This window comes from Primulina huaijiensis, chromosome 7, assembly GCF_012295235.1.
Source record: "Primulina huaijiensis isolate GDHJ02 chromosome 7, ASM1229523v2, whole genome shotgun sequence".
In the NCBI taxonomy this organism is placed as follows: Eukaryota; Viridiplantae; Streptophyta; class Magnoliopsida; order Lamiales; family Gesneriaceae; genus Primulina; species Primulina huaijiensis.
The window spans coordinates 16716532-16736903 of record NC_133312.1 but is presented as its reverse complement, the minus strand read 5'-3'; the positions used below and the strand labels follow the sequence as shown (position 1 = coordinate 16736903).

At 37.0% G+C, this 20372-nt stretch overlaps 1 protein-coding gene and 2 long non-coding RNA genes across 3 annotated transcripts; all 3 read right to left on the bottom strand.

Moving 5' to 3' along the window:
- Window positions 1–608: 608 nt before the first annotated feature.
- LOC140980444 (L-ascorbate oxidase homolog) lies at window positions 609–2525 on the bottom strand. Its single transcript, XM_073446254.1, has one exon. The coding sequence runs from the start codon at window positions 2394–2396 to the stop codon at window positions 732–734; it is 1665 nt and encodes a 554-aa protein (XP_073302355.1). The 5' UTR covers window positions 2397–2525; the 3' UTR covers window positions 609–731.
- Window positions 2526–4068: 1543 nt separating this feature from the next.
- LOC140981415 (uncharacterized) lies at window positions 4069–4863 on the bottom strand. Its single transcript, XR_012176078.1, has 3 exons — window positions 4565–4863; window positions 4405–4474; window positions 4069–4307 (listed from the first exon to the last, which is right to left on the bottom strand). It is a non-coding gene; the product is annotated as an uncharacterized lncRNA (long non-coding RNA).
- A 41-nt stretch (window positions 4864–4904) lies between these two features.
- Window positions 4905–5487, bottom strand: LOC140981416 (uncharacterized). The gene is made up of 3 exons (XR_012176079.1): window positions 5430–5487; window positions 5221–5328; window positions 4905–4919 (listed from the first exon to the last, which is right to left on the bottom strand). It is a non-coding gene; the product is annotated as an uncharacterized lncRNA (long non-coding RNA).
- Between the last annotated feature and the right edge of the window lie 14885 nt (window positions 5488–20372).

Genomic DNA, 20372 nt, shown 5'->3' with positions numbered 1-20372 from the left:
CGAATATTCATAGTGTTTCACCCTAAGATTGGGCTACGTCCACTCTAAACCTCTAAAAGAGATCACTTCTTTATTAATAACAAAAAGACAAGAGAATGAAGAATACAAAGTATTTCACTCAGAATGCTCTGATTTTAACACTCATTTTCTCTACATTAATCTTATTCTTTCCAAAGATAAACATTCATTAAGAAATCTCATACTAATCATTCACCTCTCTTCTACACTTGTGATTGTATATAAGAGGATTTTGTGTTTTTTGTGTATTTTTGAAATAAAGAATGGATGTGTATTTATATATGAAGTTTAGGGAAAAAAACAAAAAATTATACATCATTACATACATAATCAAGCCTAATAATTTTTTACTAATCAACACATGCATTTATAATTCAAAAAAATGTTCTTTGAATTCAAATTTAGCTTGCTTTCGATTCAAAGTTGGCTTGATTGATTATTTAGCAAGATATATCACATGTATACCAAAAATATAAATTCAAAAAAGTGTTCTTTGAATTCAAATTTAGCTTGCTTTCGATTTAAAGTTGGCTTGATTGATTATTTAGCAAGATATATCACATGTATACCAAAAATATAATGCATGTATATCATGATATTGTAATAATTCATTAAATGAAGTAAAAAAAACCTTGTCAAGATACATTCCTCGCTCGAAATTCTCAAAAAATAAATAAATAAAGTAATTAATTATAAAACTACAAATAACCAAATCAAGTTCCTGCATAAGGAGCAGGCTTTGGCAAATCCTTCACAATACCACAAAGTTGCTGTGCCTCAGGAATATTGTACTCGTCCCTCAACGAACGTGCCGGAGACAACACACTGAAGTACAACTGCTGTCCCAAGTAAGTTCTCTCCCACATCTCCGACCTCAAGTTCCACATTCCGGCGTTGTCCAAGGTGGTCATTACGGCGGCCCAAGAATTGGGATACACTTGAATGTTGTGCCTGCTCACTCCATCAACCAGATTGTAGTTATTTCTCTTGTAGGGGCTCCACCTTCCGGGCTCGATGGCCACCGCGAAGAATGAGTACCCGTCCAGGTGCCATGTCTGAATGGTCTTCTCGTGGTTCTCGAAGATGATCTCCACGAAGTTCCTGAAAGTGGCGTTCACGACGCTGGGGGCGACCACGGCGTTTGATCCGGGTGCGGGCTCATCCTTCACGATATTGTACTGGAATTCCTTGTCGGCGAGGCCGAAGTACTCGGAGAGCTTTAGGGGGGTTTTGGGGTCGACGTGGGAGACGCCGTTGATGCCGAAACGGAGCTTGCCGTTCACCATTGACCTTGTGTTGGCAATCTTGATCGTGCGGGTGATGTTGATCTTTCCATAGTGGTATGATCCTTGTGGGTTGGGGCGGGCTGCACTGGCGGTGAGGTTCCACCTGAAAGATCGGAACTGATTCACGGACCATGCAATGCCGGCGGAGTTCTCGGGTGGTGGAGGTGGGAGCAAGGGGGATGCGGGGGTGTTGCTGTTGGTGTAGCGGATAACAGCGACTGATACGTCGGGGCGCCTGGAAAATCGGCTCGATGCCACCAAGTAGTAGTCCTTGGGGGCTTGGTTTGCGGTCACCAAAACAGACATGCATTGCCCTACATGGATGTCAAGTGAATCGTATACGTTTTGAACCGTGTGGGATCCCTCCATTTCTACCAATTTCAAGGTGTGGCCTTGGATCCTGAAGTTGATAGAGTTCCTTAAGCCAACATTGCACACTCTGTACCTGTAAGTCTTTCCAGCCTCCATGGTAAAGAGTGGTTGTGCCACCTTGTCGACGACCTTGCCGGATTTCCCATTGATCACGACACCATCGGGCCTACCGATAGATCGTCCGCTGTCCAGTAACATCTTGAGTGTCTTGTGACCCTTGTTATACCAGTCTCCGATGAGTACAGAGTACTCATCTGCAGGCCAATCGAAAGGTACTGGGATGAGTTCACGGCTGTGGATCTTCAACATTCCAATGCCACCAGCAGCTCTCTGCAGGCCGGTGGTTGGGAAGTAGTAGTAGGTACCGATCTGGTCCTTGACCTGGAACTTGTACGTGTAGTTGGTGCCAGGCATGATGGGGCACATGGTGCCGGGAGTACCATCTTGCCACGAGTTCTTCCTCTGCTGGATGCCGGTCCATGATAGGATGAGCGGCTCGTCCAACTCGTTAAAAACATTGACGACGATGTTGTTGTTAGACGTGCAGTTGATCACCGGTCCCGGAAACTGGCCGTTGATGAGGATCCCTTGTTTGGGGATGCCTAGAGGGGCGATGGTGCCATACGATACATGCCACTCGAAGAAGAGGTAAGGATCTTCGGCCATAACTCCGAGGGAGAGGCAGAGCAACATTGCCACGAAGATCATTTTTGATCCCATGGCTTTGCTTCTTGACCTTTTTATTTAATGTATTGCTTTGTTTTTTTGTGTTTTTTTTAAAGAAAAAGTGGAAGAAGGAGGGTACGTACCTGCCTTCTTCAAGCAAGAGCTTGTATGGTATTGCATTTGTTCCATGGATCGAGGCCTTTTTATAGGGGCAAGAACAAGTGTTTGCTTGGTTATAAAATGGTCTTTTCTAATCACACATATTCCTTGAACAAATTCATTTTTCCGCATTTTTATTTCATTGTCACTCAATTTCCGATATTTTCTCATTGTTGAGTCTTTTATATTTTTCAAAAGAAAAAAACAATCACTTGCATCTCCTTAATTATGTATCTCTCCGGCATCTTCTCTAAATGTATTAATTACAAATAGTTGAATATATTCTTTTGACCGTAGATGAACGGCAAGCTGTATACCTTCCATTATTTTAATAATAAATCGAAAATTGTAGCAAATAATATAATTAGTTGTAATATGATGATGTTAATACTTCGGTTTTAGCTACACATAAATTTATTGACTACTTTCAGATTTTACATCATGTAAATGGGCTTGTTAATTAATTGCACGTGCTTTACAAATATATTTTAACTTAGTCCTGTAGACATATTAATAATTAAAACAAAAAATATGATAATTTCGCATTATTGAGTCTTCTGATTATTCATTCCTGTTTTTTTCAACTTCTTCTGGTGGTTTGGCCATCTTCCACGATTGTTCATCGTAAATCGTGGGTTAGCTTCTTCAATCGTGTCCATCAACTGATGTCTTTGTGGATTGACAACTGGGCTTCTCGCATTTTAAGGACTCTCATTGCTGGTGTGCTTCACATAATTTAGGCTCAACAATTACCCCTAACCAATTTGGTCCATTGACCAATTTGGCCCCATTGGCTATATTTAAATTTGTTGTTTACAATTCTTCAATGATTCACATTTTAGCCCAGATTAAAATTCGATGGATATGAGGAATGATTCTACAAACACGAGGATGAATTGATGGCTGGGACTTATGTTCTTCCATTACAAGAATAAATACTTATGATGACATTCATAAATGTCATCATATTCAATATTTAGTGACATTTATGTTTTAGTGGCACATGCAACAAATGCACTTTATTCCAATATCATCTTAAACTTCCTGACATTTTTTAATGTCATTATAAGATGTTAATGACAACTTCATATGTGTTACTAATTATTCATATAATGACAATTTTAAATGTCAGGAAAACTCATGTTTTAAAGACATTTTTACATGCCTTGTTATTATAGTAATAATGACAAATTTATATGTCAGTTAAAATCATTTATAATGACAACTAAAAGTGTCGTGTATGTTATTTATAGTGACAATAAAAAATGCCACTAATGATAGGTTATAAGGTTAATTTAAAATGTCTTATTATGTAATCTGAAATGGCACTCACAAATGTCTTCTATACTAGTATATAATGACATTGAAAATTGTCATTAATACTTGTTTATAATGACTTTTTGAAATGTCTCCATATGAGTTTTACAATGATATTTTTTATGTACATGATTTAATGTTCTATTGTGACATAAAAAATGTTATATTTTATGAAATGTCATCGATTTTCAATATTTTCATGATATAATATTCAATGATATAACAAATTAACATAAATACAAATACAAAATTTTAAAATAGATATTAAATTGCTAATCAATAATTGTCATTAATTTTGCAATCATTAATGTATAAGACTGACAAATTTGTTACCTCGAAAAACATCTATACCCCAACAAATGTACCAAATATATTTAGTTTAAGAACTAGCAAACGATTAAGTCTTGTAAAACAAAACATAAGCAAACTTGTGACACATCTTCATTCTTCAACCATCTCATCTTAATCAAAATCCAATATTCTTCTCACCTACAATAAAAATTCATATATTTGTATGAATGAAATAAAATTAAAGAAGCACAAAATAAAGAGATTAAAATTTAATTCAAACTAGAGAATATCATACCAAATGATAAACTGGAAAATTATTATTTATCCAAATGCACCTAGTAGAAATCTTCCTCATTAACTGTCAACTGCAAATATATTTGATATTGGTTTGAAAAGATACTAACATGACGGACATAACAATAAATACTAGTTAATTGAAAAGTTGAATATCATACCAAATGACAAGGCCAAGCTATCATTCCTCCAAGTGTATCCCCAACCTTTTGTAAAAGATCATATGGCCTAATCAAACTCTTTTCCCGTTCTAGGACAACTAGAACTTGTATTTCACACCTAATTTGGTCCCAACGTCTATCTTCTTACTTCGGTAGTTGGATCCATGCTACGAACCACTCATTTTGCCATAATTTTCGTCGAATCAAATAGACTTTTTATTGAGACAGAACATCCAATCTACGTGAAAGTGCAAAAGAGAAGGTTTTGATAAAAACAATTATAAAGTACAATCATCAACAAATTTATCTGATGGGGGAGGATATCACCAAGTTCTCTTGATCATGAATGTGGGTCCTGCAGACGCAGAAAATCAGTTGAAGGAGGGGAGGGGAGGGGAGGGGAGGGGAGGCTTAGAGACATTTATCATTCAGAAGGGCCAAATGGGTTTTAAAAAATTACAGGCAAAATTTCAAATTTCTTAAAAGGAAGATGACTTGCCCCTCATCTTCTACTGGGTCTTTTCCTGGTTCTACCCAATTAAGATTGCGAAGTACCGAATCCAGATAGCTATTCAACTATAGGATCATACAATCTTTATGCTGAAAAGCACAAAGTCATAATAACTATCCAAAAGAGAACAAAAGAAGGTTCTTACTATGAAGATGACGAGCCTCACGTGCTTTCAAGTACTTCTGTTCTGCTGCAACAGATTCTAGGGACTCCCTCAGTTCCGAAATCTTCACATTAATAGGGTCCAAATGCTCTGTAAAATGAACAAGAAGTAAAACCATTAATTAAGAAGAAATGGTAGCAATAGACAAATTTTGATTCTTATGATGGTGCGGTTCTAATATCGAGACAAACCATCCTTAGCTAGGTCATGTTCTGTGGGAATATGGCCAACATGAATGTAGAACGAGACCCACATAGAAATAAAGGGAATATAATACAAAAGTAGGCGTATTACAGTGAAGTCGATGCCAGGATGATCAGAGCCCCAAAAGATATCGTGATCTACAACAATGAAATTCCCCGAAACGGTGTCTCCTTCATACAACACGTACTCGTACACGCATTCTAAGTTGTTTACGGTCACCGAAAGGGCAGATACAAGGTTTTGTTGGAAAATTTTGATGCTTAATGAATGAAAATTAAGCAAATTAATCAATGTGTTTGATTGGAAAAATTCGAAAAGAAAAACGAAGCTTAATGAACGAATATTAAGTTCGGTGGTTTTGAATTAAACTCGAAACGAGTTCATCAAATGTTGAAAGAACTTCAAAAGAGTAGTCGGAACATGTAAGGGAGCTGCCGAGCGCTCGGTAGAGCTCGAGCGGGCGCGCGCGCGAAGCGCCCTGCTTCGTGTCCCTTCGAATTTTCTGATGTTTTTTCATTTCCTTGGCATTGTTTGATGATTGTGGTCAGTTACAATAGCCAAGGGACACCCTTATGAATGAAAGCTCATGTCTTTTCACTTGAAAAACATTAAATGTTTGATTATTGAAAATCAAACACACATACACATCATTTGCATATCTCCTTCTTCCTTTCTTCAACAAGAGAGAGTTCCATCCATTTCTTTGTGATAGAACTTGGATATTTGAGTGCTCATTATTCAAGTGTTGTAGTTGTATCTTGGGAGAAGATTGCCACAAACTCTAGCACATTGTGAGGGCAAATTCTTCTTAAGGAGAAAGTGTTCAACACTTGCCTCTACGAAGCCATTTTCTGTGTTTTCTTCTTGTTTTTCTCTTAAATTTGAATACCACAAACAACAGGTTCACCATAGCCAGAAACAAGGGTGTAAACCACCCTGGCGCCCCGCAATTTTCGCCTACTCTCCATTAGAGATCCGACTTTTAGAGCCCCGAGTGCGAGTTCCTAGCGGGTTTTTGATGAAGCCGAAGACCTTTTATTCTTGAGTCTCGGAGAGTGAAGGAGATGGCAGACGACGGTTGTAGCAAATACAAAAGTCTACATAGTCCACAGATGAGGTCATATTCAAACTAATTGTAACTCTATACTTAACCTTTCGCCCAATCTGAGTAAATTTTGTTAAAATCTCCCGTGAGCTAGAGCTCTCAGGGTGGTCACTCGATTCTTCCTCTTTTCTAAAATGTTTCTCTGCGATGAAACTTGAACCTCTCGAAGCTTTTCTAGCAATGGATTTTGATCTTCTACCAGTCATCCCACTCTGCATCGAAACTCTTGGAGTTACCGCTGAGTTATATCCCTTCCCTGCCCCCATCGAGAAATAGAACTAACTAATCCTAAGTCAAAGGGTCGAGAAACTCAACGCCACTATTCTTGAATAACTTAGAGCCGGGTCTTCTTTTCGCACTATTACGGATAGTAAAATAATGGTCAAAATCGAATTCAATTGTCAACTGCCCCTATTGGAATATAGGATTGACTAGCGATTCCTAAGGAACTGGAGTTACATCTCTTTTCCATTTCCATTCAAGAGTTCTTATGTGCCCCTTTGAGACCCCGAAAAATGGACAAATTCCTTTTCTTAAGAACACATAAAAGATTCGTCACTACAAAAAGGATAATGGTAACCCCACCATTAACTACGTTATTTATGAATTTCATAGTAATAGAAATACATGTCCTACCGAGACAGAATTTGTAACTTGCTATCCTCTTGCTTAGCAGGCAAAGATTTTCCTACGCGGAAAGGATGATTCATTCGGATCGACACGAGAGTCCAACTACATTGTATTGCCAGAATCCATGTTGTATATTTGAAAGAGGTGGACCTCCTTGCTTCTCTCATGTACACGCTGAGCCCTTTTTTTTTTCGGCTCATAGAGACAAAATGAATGTAGGACTGGTGCCAACAGTTCATCACGGAAGAAATGACTCACTAAGCCGGAATCACTAACTAATCTAAATCACTAACTAATACTAATCTAATTCTAATATAATAGAAAAGACTAATATAATATAAAACAACTGCCTTTTCTGTATACTTTCCCCGGTTCCGTTGCTATCGTGGGCTTTACGCAATCGATTGAATTCGATAGATATCCCTTCAACACAACATAGGGCATCGAAAGGATCTTAGAGACCCACCAAAGTACGAAAGCCAGGATCTTTCAAAAAACGGATTCCTATTTTAAAGAGTGCATAACCACATGGATAAGCTCACACTAACCCGTCAATTTGGGATCCAATTCGATATTTTCCTTGGGAGGTATTGGGAAGGAATTGGAATGGAATAAGATCGATTCATACAGAAGAAAAGGTTCTCTATTGATTCAAACACTGTACCTAGGGGAGGGAATATTTTTTCTCTTATATCTTGCAAATTATGATCAGGCCTGATACACAATGATGAGTGAAATGATAAAGAAGAATGATGTAGCCCACGTTCAAATGACGAAATGTGAGGTTCACATAAAGTGCACAAATAAACAAGGTTATCCTTTCAATTTTACTGAAATAAGTCTGATAGAAAAAAAAGGTACATTACGTACAAGAAACAATGAGCTATTCACGCTTTACATAGGAAAATTCACACGAGCATGCAAAAAAATCCTGTATCGTACGCTAATGAAAAGAAAGAAGAACATGCAGAGAAGCCAGTATAAGTGCGAGCTAGTGTGTGTGAAAGAAAGTGAGCAATGCTGACAATTGGATACCTCAATTTCTCTAAAGGAGCACATCCCAGATCAATATCGCAAACTGGGCAGCAGTCCATTTCCTCATCCAATAGCTTCTTGAATATGCATTTCCTGCAAACTGGATAATATTTAAAGAAAAGAATATCAGTTTCGTCGCCATTAAACAAGAAGCCAAGAAGAATATCAATCAGCAGTTCTGTCAAATATACGCATAACGAGTTAATTGAAATCAAGTAAACTTCAACACCATACGAATCATTAGATCAATGAAACGGGAAATTCACCTTATTCAGCAGGAGACCGTCAAGTTAAACATATTATCGTTTGGGGTTTATATTTTTTTGGTTTAAAGCAAATCACACATGATTTAGATTGAAGTAACAAAAAATAGAAGGAAATGCAAGCACTAATGTCCCAAAACAAGGTTCATCAATCTTCACCAAGAATCACATCCGAAGCGAGCTAAAGTGGCTGGAAAATAGGTGAAACACATATGTTTCAAATCCTTACTCAATACAACACAAACAACCAAGAGGGATAAATATTGGAGGAGGGAAAATAATTGTTTCCCTCCATATAAAAAATGACATCAATTTAAAATGTCAGGATAACTAATCTAATATGTTTTTTTATTTTACACATTATTAATTTTTTACAAGTGTCATTATTAAGTATTTGTAACAATATTTAATTAAAAGTGTCTACAAAAAAGTGTCACAATAGTCATTTATTGTTGTAGATAAAACCGTTGTCTTTGACACGACAACGGTTTTCACTCAACGGTTTTAGTGAAAACCGTTGTTAAAAAGTTTTTTAACAAATTCAAAAAATTAAATTCAAGCGTGCACTCCCTGAACATCTTGATTCCACTGGTGTTTCTCAACCTAAGGTTCATCGTGCAACCTATTTGCGGTGAGAAACCCTTGTTTCTCATCATCTGTGGAACGTCCGAAAATCAATCCACGTAAACCGTATGCATGAAAATTATTAAATTGCTAAAATATTTTAATTAAATGATTTTGGATGGATGAATGATATATTTTGAGTGACTAAATTATTAATTGTGTAATTTTTCTCGATTGCATAATTTTATTATTTTCAGACGAATATTGGTGTTTGGCCGGAGGCGGAAGACCGGAGACGATAAAGGTGTTAAAAATTTTAAAGCTAAATTTTATTTTCAGTTAAAAAAATATTTATTTTAAATAATTTAAGAATTATTGTATTTTTAAGTTCAAATTTAAATTAATTAGGAGTAAAGAAATTATGTATTTTATATGAGATTTTTGAGAAATAGGTATTTTTAAACCTTTTTAATTTGAGGATTAATGACTTTATTAATCTTAATGGACCTAATTTATTAATTAAAAAGTATGGTTAATTAAGACCATTAATTAAGTGTTTAGGAAACCTTTTTAAAAGAAAAAGAGCCCAACACACACACACCCCCCTAAACTCCTAAACACACACAAACCCGAAACTCACACCTACACTTTACGTGAATTGAAGAGAGAAAAGGAAAAAGGGGCTTGGATCTCTTGGGGCAAGTGAAGTTTCAAATTTTCTTCTCTTTCATTCTTCAATTTTCTTCATCGTTCTTTCTTTCAACAACGATCATCCAACTCCCTTGCATCTCAAGATGGGTTTTCGGTGGGGTTTGACGAGAAAAGAGGGTAGAAAAAAGATAGAAATCGTCTTCCGTTCGTCACCGACATTTCACAGCTTCGGTATTCGTATTTCGAACATTTTAAACTCAATGGTACGATTCTAAAATTTCTTTTTGCACCATTCAAATCATAATATGTGTGTTTTATGTTTTAAAATATGAAAATTATAATATTGATCAAATTATTTGACCGTTGGATGAATATTTTTCAAAGTTTTGATGTTTTTATGCTCGTTTGAGACTGATTATGATTTCTAAAGGACATGCTGTCATTATGGGACGTTAAAGGATTGTAAAAAAACGTCGTTTAAGGGGTAAAAAAGGCGGGACAGTAGCCAAAAAGTGTATAGTGGAGGTTTGAAAGTTAGGGTTTTCCTTACACGTTTTGGGATGTTCCATCGGCTAGGTTTTAGGGTGCCCAGAGGCTGGTGAGGCTGGTCCAGTAGGGTCATTGGGGTGCAGGAGGGTGGCTGGTGGTTTGGCTCGAGGGTGGCTTTAGAGTTTTAGGTGTGCGGCTTGGTTTGGGAGAAATAGGTTTGAAAATCGCTAGGGAAAGAGATGTGGCTCGAACCGTGATCAAAGGGGATGGTTCATGACTCACAGAGGTAGTTTAGGGATGAAAAATGTAAGTTTAAAATTTGAGAATAAAATATTAAGGTTTAAATTAATTCGGGTTCGAAACTCTTCACAGTTTAGCTATTAAGTCAATAAATCGAAATGCTCGGGTTTAAATCTAAGAAAATTATTAGAAATCAAAATTAAGCTTATATTATGGTTCGGGATAGGTTCGAGTCAAGAAAAGTTAGAAAAAGTCAAAATCGGGAAGTTTGAAATCCAGGGGTAAAATGGTCATTTTACGTCCCAGATAGTTCGAAAGATCTGACGGTCTCTCGTAGAATCATAACGTATGACAAATGATATTTTAAAATGTTTATGATGAAAATATGATATTTTTATGATATATGCAAAGGGTGTATGTTTTTTCCCGAAAAATGCTATTTTTAAAAAAACACGATATTTTATAATAAAATGAAAGAAAAAATATTTTGAGGCTTGTGAATTGACTGTGAAGTAAAAGATAAAATTAGAATATCGTGAGAGAAAAGGCCCCAGAGGGAGCTCGTTTACGTATTTCCACATTTGGCCACGGCCCAGTGAGAGAGTTGCTGACGCCCTACCCCAAGGTACTTGGTATAACTAGACTGATCAGTCGACCACATGATGATATGATAAAAGATAGTCACTTTCAAAGATCAAACTTCACCCAAAATGATATACGACGATGAAAGGCTTTACTATATAATGATTTATTATTTATATATGATTACGAGTTTTTACGCCAGCTTACTTTTGTAAAAGATTTATTTTAAAGTCGTATGTGCTTGTATATATATTATTTGTTACATATGGTTAGAACGTGCTGAGTCGTTAGAATCACTAGGCTTGGATGGTCGCAGAAGATGATGATTTTGAGGGAGGCGCTGATGCTTGAGTGGATCGGGTCCAACAGTACACTCCCGAGGGACTTTTATTTTCCGGTAGCTTAAGATTTAAAGTTTTAATGTAAAGATTTTGAAGATTATTTTATTAGATATTTTATGCTTTATTTTTAAGTGAAACGTCCACTACTCGTTTTTCTTTAAAATGTACTAGAAATTTTTTTCTAAATCGTTCAATCGAACCACATAAATATATATAGAAATATTTTGCACCATTCAAAATAAACTCACCAGCTAATTATTTAAAAATCCCGAAAATGCAATTCAAAACATGAAAACTTAAATCATCAACCAAACCTAAAACTATCATTTTTCAAAACAAAGAATAAACATCGTAATCTTTCAAAATCTCTCAAAAGCATCATAAGTCATAAAATCTTTAATGTAAACTTTAATCATAAACGTAATGCGGAAAATTAGCAAATGTCCTCGGGTTATGTCCACCATCAGTCCAGCTAGTTCAATCATCAATTCCTCCATCAACATCATGCTCACCTGCATCGATCACACCTAATGAGTATACTGACTCAGCAAACCTTAACCATGATAACAAGTAATACATATATATTCAGAAGCAACAGTGAAAGATACTTTTAATAAAATAGCTTTTCGTGAACACGCATAACTTTAAATCTTTTTTCCTTTCATCATAAACAATTCCATTCATCAAATACGTATACGTTTTCTTTTTATTGAATTCAGATCGTTAATTGTAACTTCATTTCAGCTATAGGTCGATGGATTCATCTGCGTATAAACATGGTACCAGGTGGCAGGGACATCAGCGACACTCTCACATGTCAACTGATCCTTGACCTAACATATCATCATATCATTTTGATAGAAATACGATCGTCGGGATCCCTCTAGGGCCTTCTCCTGTAAATGGGCTCCCTCTGAGCTTTTTCCAGCATCCGGGCTTCCTCTGGGACTTTCTCCCATAGACAGGCTCCCTCTGGGGCCTTTTCTATCACAATATCCTTAATCACATCTTTATGTCACAATCGAGTAATCTACTTCAACCTTTCATCATTTCATCACTTATAAAAATTCATGCACATATAAATCATTTTTCTTTTAAACCAAGCATACAACACGTCTTTTAGCATTAACGTTTCATCATAAAATTTCATAAACATTTCAACATTCATTACAGCATTCTGGGTACTGACAGGACGTCTAACATTTTCCAGGTGTAAAATGTCCGTTTTGCCCTTGAAACCCTAACTTTCTCAATTTATCCTTAGACCTTAACACGACGACCCAAATTCATCCAAATTTAACATAACACCTTAAAATACACCCATAAATATTTCTTAGATGTAATCTTAAGCTCTTCGACTAATTTCCTGACTCGTATTTAAAACTTAGACGTTTCGATTTTAACCCGAATTGACTCAAAACTTAACCAAACCATACCAAACTTGAACCATAGCTTAATAACACCTAAACATACCATATACAACCAAAATCAAGCCCATTAAAACCACCAAACATGCCTAGATCAGCTTCTGAAGTTTTCTTCTATAGCCCTCAACCAACACGACCAGCGCCTATGAACCCTTCCTAGGACCATGACTGAACCCTAGGAAACCTACTGGACAGAGCTTAACATGCCTAGAAGCCGAAGCCCTCAAAGCCGATGGCCCCTAGCCATGCGCACCCAAGCCTTACATCCCAACCCCTTGCCTTCAAAACATCCCTCGTGCAGCAACCCTAGGACCATCATACAGCTCCATTAGGTCTCCTGGACACGCCCTAACAGCTGCTAAATGTCGTGCCCGCTGAGGACCGTAGCCAAAACCCTAACTCTCATACGTCAATTTTTCGTTCATCTTTGCTACCCTCCATATCCAACCATTATGCAACCTTATCTAGGCCCTTAAACCCTCTGGAATTCATCCCTTCTAAGAGCCCTACCGTGGCAGCCCCCTTTGTGCAACATAACCATAAGTTTAATGCATAAAAATCAAAGTTTTGGTATGAACAAGCCATAAAACAAAAATACATGGAGGGATTCATGTTTTTTCATGCACACATGATCAAACATACATAATATGATGTGAAAGATGAGTGAAGGAAATATTAAGGCGTGCTTTTGCGTTTATTAAGCACAAAAAACGACTTGTCGTTCGAGGAACGTTGGCGGAGAGGGACCTTGCTGAATTTATGCACTATTCACATGATTCTCCTCTCAAAACTCATGTGGTGTGTGTGAGTTTGTGCTGGTGGAAAAGTCCTTGTGTTTTTCCTAGGGTGGGTCGTGAGTTTTGGGCTTTATGGGTAGGGTTTTGGTGCCTTGGTTGATATAAAATAATTGATACAAGGTTTAGGCTCACTAATCATAGTATGTTAGGCTCATTAGGCCTGATAGATAATAATAAAATATTTTATTTAGTTTGTTTTTCGAAAATATTAACCGAGCCTCCAAAAAGTCTCCGTTCCTCGATTGTTTCTCGAATAACCTTTAAAACACAGTTTTATGCGTTCAAGTAGAAAACTACATTTTAAACATGTAAACATGCCTACCATAATTGATTTATGCAATTAAAACAGTTTATTTGATCATTTTCCATTTTCTCTAGATTTGCATGTAGTTAGGTTACGTAATCGCATTCGGATATTACAATTCCTCCCTCCATTAAATAAAATTTCGTCCTCGAAATTAAAACTTACCGAATAACTCCAGGTAGCGACTCATCATGTCCCTCTCGGTTTCCAAAGTAGCTTCTTCCTCCGAGTGATTTAGCCACTTGATCTTGACTATTTGAATAACTTTGTTTCGGAGCCTTCTTTCTTGTCTATTTAGGATTTGTATTGGTCTTTCCACGTATGACATATTCGGAGTCAACTGCACAGATTCAAAATTTAGTACATGAGAAAAATTTGACATGTACTTTTGCAGGATCGAGATGTGGAAGACATTATGCACTCCAACTAGCATTGGTGGCAACATCACTCTATAGGCTAATATTCCAATCTTCTCTAGAATCTCAAAATGTCCTATGAACCTTAGACTGAGTTTGACATTCTTGTCAAATCTCATAACACCCTTCATAGGTATTATTTTCACGAATACATGGTCACCAACAACAAACTCTAGTTCACTTCCTCGCTTATCAATGTAGCTCTTTTGTCTGCTTTGTGCAGTCTTCGTATCTCGGATTTTGACTACTAGCTCCGTTTTTCGCTTGACCAAGTACGGACCAAATTCTCCTCTTTCACCCACCTCGTCCCAGTGTATGGGTGATCTACACTTTCTTCCATAAAGTGCCTCGTAAGGAGCTATACCTATAGATGACTGGTAGTTATTGTTATAGGTGAACTCCACTAGAGGTAACTTCGGTTCTCAACTTCCTTGGAAATCGATCATGCAAGCTCGGATTAGCTCTTCCAAAATTTGAATCACACTTTCAGACTGTCCATCGGTTTGAGGATGAAATGTTGTAATGAATAACAACTTCGTCCCCATTGCTGCATGCAAACTATTCCAGAAAGATGATATGAACCTCGAGTCACGGTCAGAAACAAAGGACAATGGAATCCCATGCAGTCGGACTATCTCTCGAATGTATAGCTTTGCATACTGTGTCATGGTGAATGTCATCTTAATAGGTAGAAAATGCGCTGATTTTGTAAGACGATGAACTATCACCCAAATGGCGTTGAATCCCTTGATAGTCCTTGTCAATCCCACAACAAAATCCATAGTAATATTATCCCATTTTCACTCGAGAATAGGAAGTGACTTAAGCTTCCCGGCTGGTCTCTATTGCTCTGCCTTAACTTGCTAGTATGTCAAACACTCGGACACAAAACACAAGATGTCTCGCGTCATGCCCGGTCACCAATACAATAACTGCATATCCTTGTACATCTTCGTACTTTAAGGATGAATGGAGTACGGAGTATTATGAGCTTCTTTCATAACGACGTCTCTAAGTGAATCGCCACTAGGAAACCAAAGTCAATCTAGATATCAATCTATGCCATCCTCCTCGGAATACAGCTTCCGACCCTTAGCTTCATATCTCAGTCTCCACTTTTGAAACTGCTCATCAGAAGACTACCCTTCTCGGATTCTATCTCTCAGAGTCGACTGAACTGTCATAGTAGTAAGAGTAGGAGCCTCGCTCCTAGCAAATACTACAAGCTTGAATCGCTGAATCTCTGCTTGCAATGGTATTTGAACTGTCAATTGCGCGATGACTGCTGTCTTTTTACTCAAAGTATCTGCAACTACATTAGCTTTTCCCGGATGATAGCTAATATCATAGTCGTTGTCCTTTACCAACTTTAGCTGTAACACCCGAAAACCCGAACACACTAACCACATGCATGCATGAAAATTATTTGAAGTTTATTTAAATGAGTTGTCTAGAAGCATGTTTAAGTATTTGCATGGTTTAATGATTATTTAATCGAATTTTATGAATGTGAATTTTCTGTAGTCAAATAGGCGATGTACGACAAAGGCGAGAAAATCGGGGACGATTTTGATAATGTTTCTACTTTTAGAAAATTATAAATAGAAACTCTATATTTAGTAAGTCTAAATTAGGAAAGCGATGATCTATTTATAGTCATGGACGAATTTAATCGATAACGAACTTTTGCTGTAAAATGAGTAGTTTCGGGCGTGCTATACTAGAAACGAGTGACACAAAATATTTTCTTAATATTGTTGGGACTTTTTAGTGGACAAATTAAGTATTTAATTAATTTTTTAATTATATAGGCCCATTATGTAAACTTAAGCCCGCTAATAACTAATTAAATAGAGTCCTACCCTTCCCTTCCCAATAACCACACGCCACTTCACTTGGCAGCACACACTCACACACACTAGAGTCCTAGGAAGGGCCGAGACATAGAGGAAGCAAGGGAAGAAGGAAATTTGGCATCTCGTTCATCTCTCGTCGCGCCGTCGCTCGTGTTTCGTAAGCATAAACAATCAAGGCATGCTTTCAAACCCTTTTTCAAGCACCGTTCAATCCATATTATTGCATGTATGTGATTTTGTGTGAAAATTTACAAAAGTGATCGTTTTTAATCTCATGCATGTGTATCTCTTGTTTCCATCAAGAACTTGTTAAAGTTTTGAAAATTTTTGAGGGAAGGATGTAAACCGAGGGTTCCAAGGGCTGGTCTAGACGTTTAGGAAGAGAGTTGAAGGGACAAAAGACAAAACAAGAGCCTCAAGGGGCTGTCCAAACCTGCACACCAAAGGCGTGCGGGCCGAGAGGGGAGAAGGGCACGGTTTGGGGATCAAAGGCCATGGGGGAGGGGGGCTGCATGGAGCCTAGCCGTGGGGTTCGGATAGGGCCTAGATGAGATAGAGAAGACCAGCAACCGTAACTCCATTGGGCGCGCGTATGGGCTGTTTTGGAGCGTGGGAAGTCCTAGGGCTAAGGGGTTGGTTCAAGGGCTGATCCAGGGGCTAGGGACGTGCCTTAGGATCTTGTGAGAGTCTAGTGTGAGCCAAAAAGTCGAGTCAAGGGCAGCCACAGCCGCTGGAGCTTTTGTTCCTCGGTTGCACTCGAAGAGCCATTCGGTGGGCTGCTGTTGTGAGGGGTTTGGAGCCTTCAGCATCTGGTCTGTGTCCAAAATGGCCTGATCATGGTATTATTTAGGGTCTAAGGAAGGGTTCTAGGGCATGGTTTGGGGTCTTTTTGAGCCGGGATCTTTTCGGGGTCGTAAATTGTCCGAACATGTCAAAAAAGGGACGAATTGAGCCTAGGTTAAAAAGTTAATCCAACATTTTAGTTTTGGCTTGGGATTGGGAACTTCCAGCAGCTTAATTTGAGTCTTAGGATGTTAATAAAGGTCTGGTCTCTAGTTTGTTCGAGTCGGAAGGGTAGTTTGGTCATTTGTTTAACAAAAAAGTGAAAACGATAGTAAACATGTCATCCGGTAAGCGAATCGAGTCGTTTTTGAAACGTATGTCCTAAAATCGAATTTCCAGCAAGCTATTGGTTATTTTTGGGTGTTTTTAAAGTTTTTAAATCGAGTCGTCTCCTTGAGTTAAATTTTAAGGTCGTCCGGGTACATATAACGTTGAATCGTGAGCGATCGGTTCGAGGAAAGTCAAGGACGGTTTGCAACTTCCTGAAACAATGCCAAATCATGTTAAATGTTTTTTTTAGAAGTTTTAAATTATAAGCATGATATATTCCATTTTTATAAGTTTTAACGTATTTGCATGTATTTGTTATTTTTAGCAATCTCGACGTATATGAATGGTATAAAGCATCTTTTTGGAAATTTTAAAGAATATGAAAAGTTATGAATGTTTTATGAAATGATAAAGTAAAAGAAAATATTTTTGAGGAATGTGAATTGATCGTGACGTAAAAGTAGTAAGGGATCTGTTGGAAACGAGAATGGTGAACTTGCAATAAAAAGGGAGTGAACCGTCGAAAACGGGGGCTGGAATCTCAATGAAAATGAATCTGTTGAAGAAGTGAACGGTGAAGTTTTTTTATGAAAGTCGGCGGGATCGTCGAATAAGTGGACGTTGAACTTGGCGGCCTAGTACTATGGTTTATAGATTGATCAATTGACTGAATGTTGTCACTATCGAGAATCAGACTTCACAAAAATAAAATGATAATTTTAAATTGAAAAATTCATATATAAGCATGGTTTTAAAAATTTACATATTTTCTAAGGTTTCATGTTTGCATAAAAAGACTATTTTTAGTAAAAGTAATTTTTATGCATGTGATTGTATATTTACGTACTTGCTATACGAGGTTTGAGAATGCTGAGTCATTAGACTCACTAGATTTGAATGGTTGCAGGTAATGACGATATTGAGTTGTGAGGTGCAGACGATCGAGTAATCCGGGAGGCGCAGTGCATACCCGATGACCTAGAAATTCCACATATGTTAAAGACTTCTGATGATTTTATGGATTTTCGCATTTATTTATAAACTGTTAATATGCTAGAATTTACTGAGTTGAATTTTAAAATTTTATTGCTTTATTTACTTATTCCGCATGAATGGTTTAGGATATTATGGAATTCATTTATGGTTTATTTATGGTAGTTTATTTATGATAAATTAATTATTCAAGGAAAAAAACTAGTGTAAATTAAATGAATTTAGAAGTAGAGTCGTTTCACTAGCCATCTTCGCTGCCTCATGTTTAACTCTTCTTGGGTGAAGAAGTACTTCAAGATTTTATTATCAATGAAAATATTGCACTTCTTCCCATATAAGTAATGTCTCCAAATCTTGAGAGCAAATACTGCTGCTGCGAGCTCGAGGTCATTAGTCGGATAATTCTTCTCATGAACATTCAACTGTCTAGACGCATACGCTATCACTCGGTCATTTTGCATCAAGACTGCGCCTAAACCAAGCTTTAAAGCATCCGTATAAAGAACATACTCTCCTTGCCCTGATGACATCGATAGAACTGTCGCTGAATTCAAAGCTTGCTTCACCTTCTCAAAACTTCTTTGGCATTCAGATCCCCAAATAAACTTCGCATTCTTCTTTGTCAAGGCGGTCAAAGGTACTGCAATAGAAGACAATCCTTGAATGAACTTCCAGTAGTATCCAGCTAGACCCAAGAAGCTACGGATTTGGGTTACGCTCTTTGATACTGGTCATTCTTTAACTGCCTCGACTTTGCTTGGATCAACTTCAACTCCATCTCTAGAAATAAGGTGGCCTAAGAACGCCACTCTTTCGAGCAAAAACTCGCACTTGCTAAAGTTAGCGAATAACTTTCTATCTTACAATATTTGTAGTGTCATTCTCAAGTGCTGACTATGTTCCTCTCGGCTGTTCGAGTAAATCGGAATTTCATCAATGAAAACTATGATGAATTTATCCAGATACGACTGAAAAACGTGATTTATGAGATCCATGAAGATCGATGGCGCATTGGTCAACCAAAATGACATGACCATAAACTCGTAGTGCCCATATCAAGTCCTAAAAGCCGTCTTATGAATATCGGACTCCTTCACCTTCAGCTGATGGTATCCCGAACGAAGATTTATCTTCGAGAAAATCGTGCTCCTTGCAATTGATCAAATAAGTCTTTGATTATAGGTAGGGGATACTTATTTTTAATGGTGTCTCTATTCAGCTCTCGATAATTGATGAAACTTAAAATTAATAATTATTATATGTTAAAACCTATATTTTAAAATTTAAGTTTCATTAAAATTATAAAATTATGTTATTTTAGTATTGTGTGTTTATATTTAAATGTCTTACTAAATATGTTTTATTTTCAGTTTTTCTACGTGTTAGTAAAATAATGATAACTCAAGCTAGAAAACTCAAATGAAGGTGATTAAAACATGTTTGGAATCCTTGAGAAATTATCTACAACTTTGCAGAAGACGTGATTGCCTAAAAAGTTGGTTAAGATGATCAAATTGTTAAAATATCAAAAGGAGGACAAATTTACTTTCACCATGACCAGCATATAGTAAAAAAATAATAACTATTTCAATATTTAACCAAATGAGGTGAACCAAGTGGCCAAATTCATCTACATACAATTTCCCACATGTTTGCTGTTTTGAGCAGAGTCAAATTCGGTGATTAAAGTCTTGGAACAAAGGATTGAAAGAAGGGACATGGAATTGAAGTTAGAGGAGACAAAGACTACTATTACAACTACATTGCATTAATAGAATTTTTGACCCTTTCTCTCATTTGGCCTATAAATAGAGGCCTTGTGCTAGCTTGAGAATCATTCTATCTCATTGTAAAATATAGTGTGAGTGTGTATAAAAGTTCTAAGTTCCAATATATTTTTCATTTCCCAAATTATGAGTGATGTTTTTAGTGTTGATCAAAAGTAAGTTCATGGAAAGATAAATCTATTATGTCAAGGTGAAGAGGATGAATTCTTGGTGAAGTAAGATTGTTTATATTTTTTTATATTCTTTCGTTATTTCTTTTCATTTTGCTAATTTCTTTTTATTGTAGGTATAAAAATGAATTATTTGTTGTTATCAATTTACAACAAATGCTTGATAT

Excerpts from the sequence above, each read along its gene's own strand:
- LOC140980444 (XM_073446254.1), bottom strand. The coding sequence starts at position 2,396 with ATGGGATCAAAAATGATCTTCGTGGCAATGTTGCTCTGCCTCTCCCTC.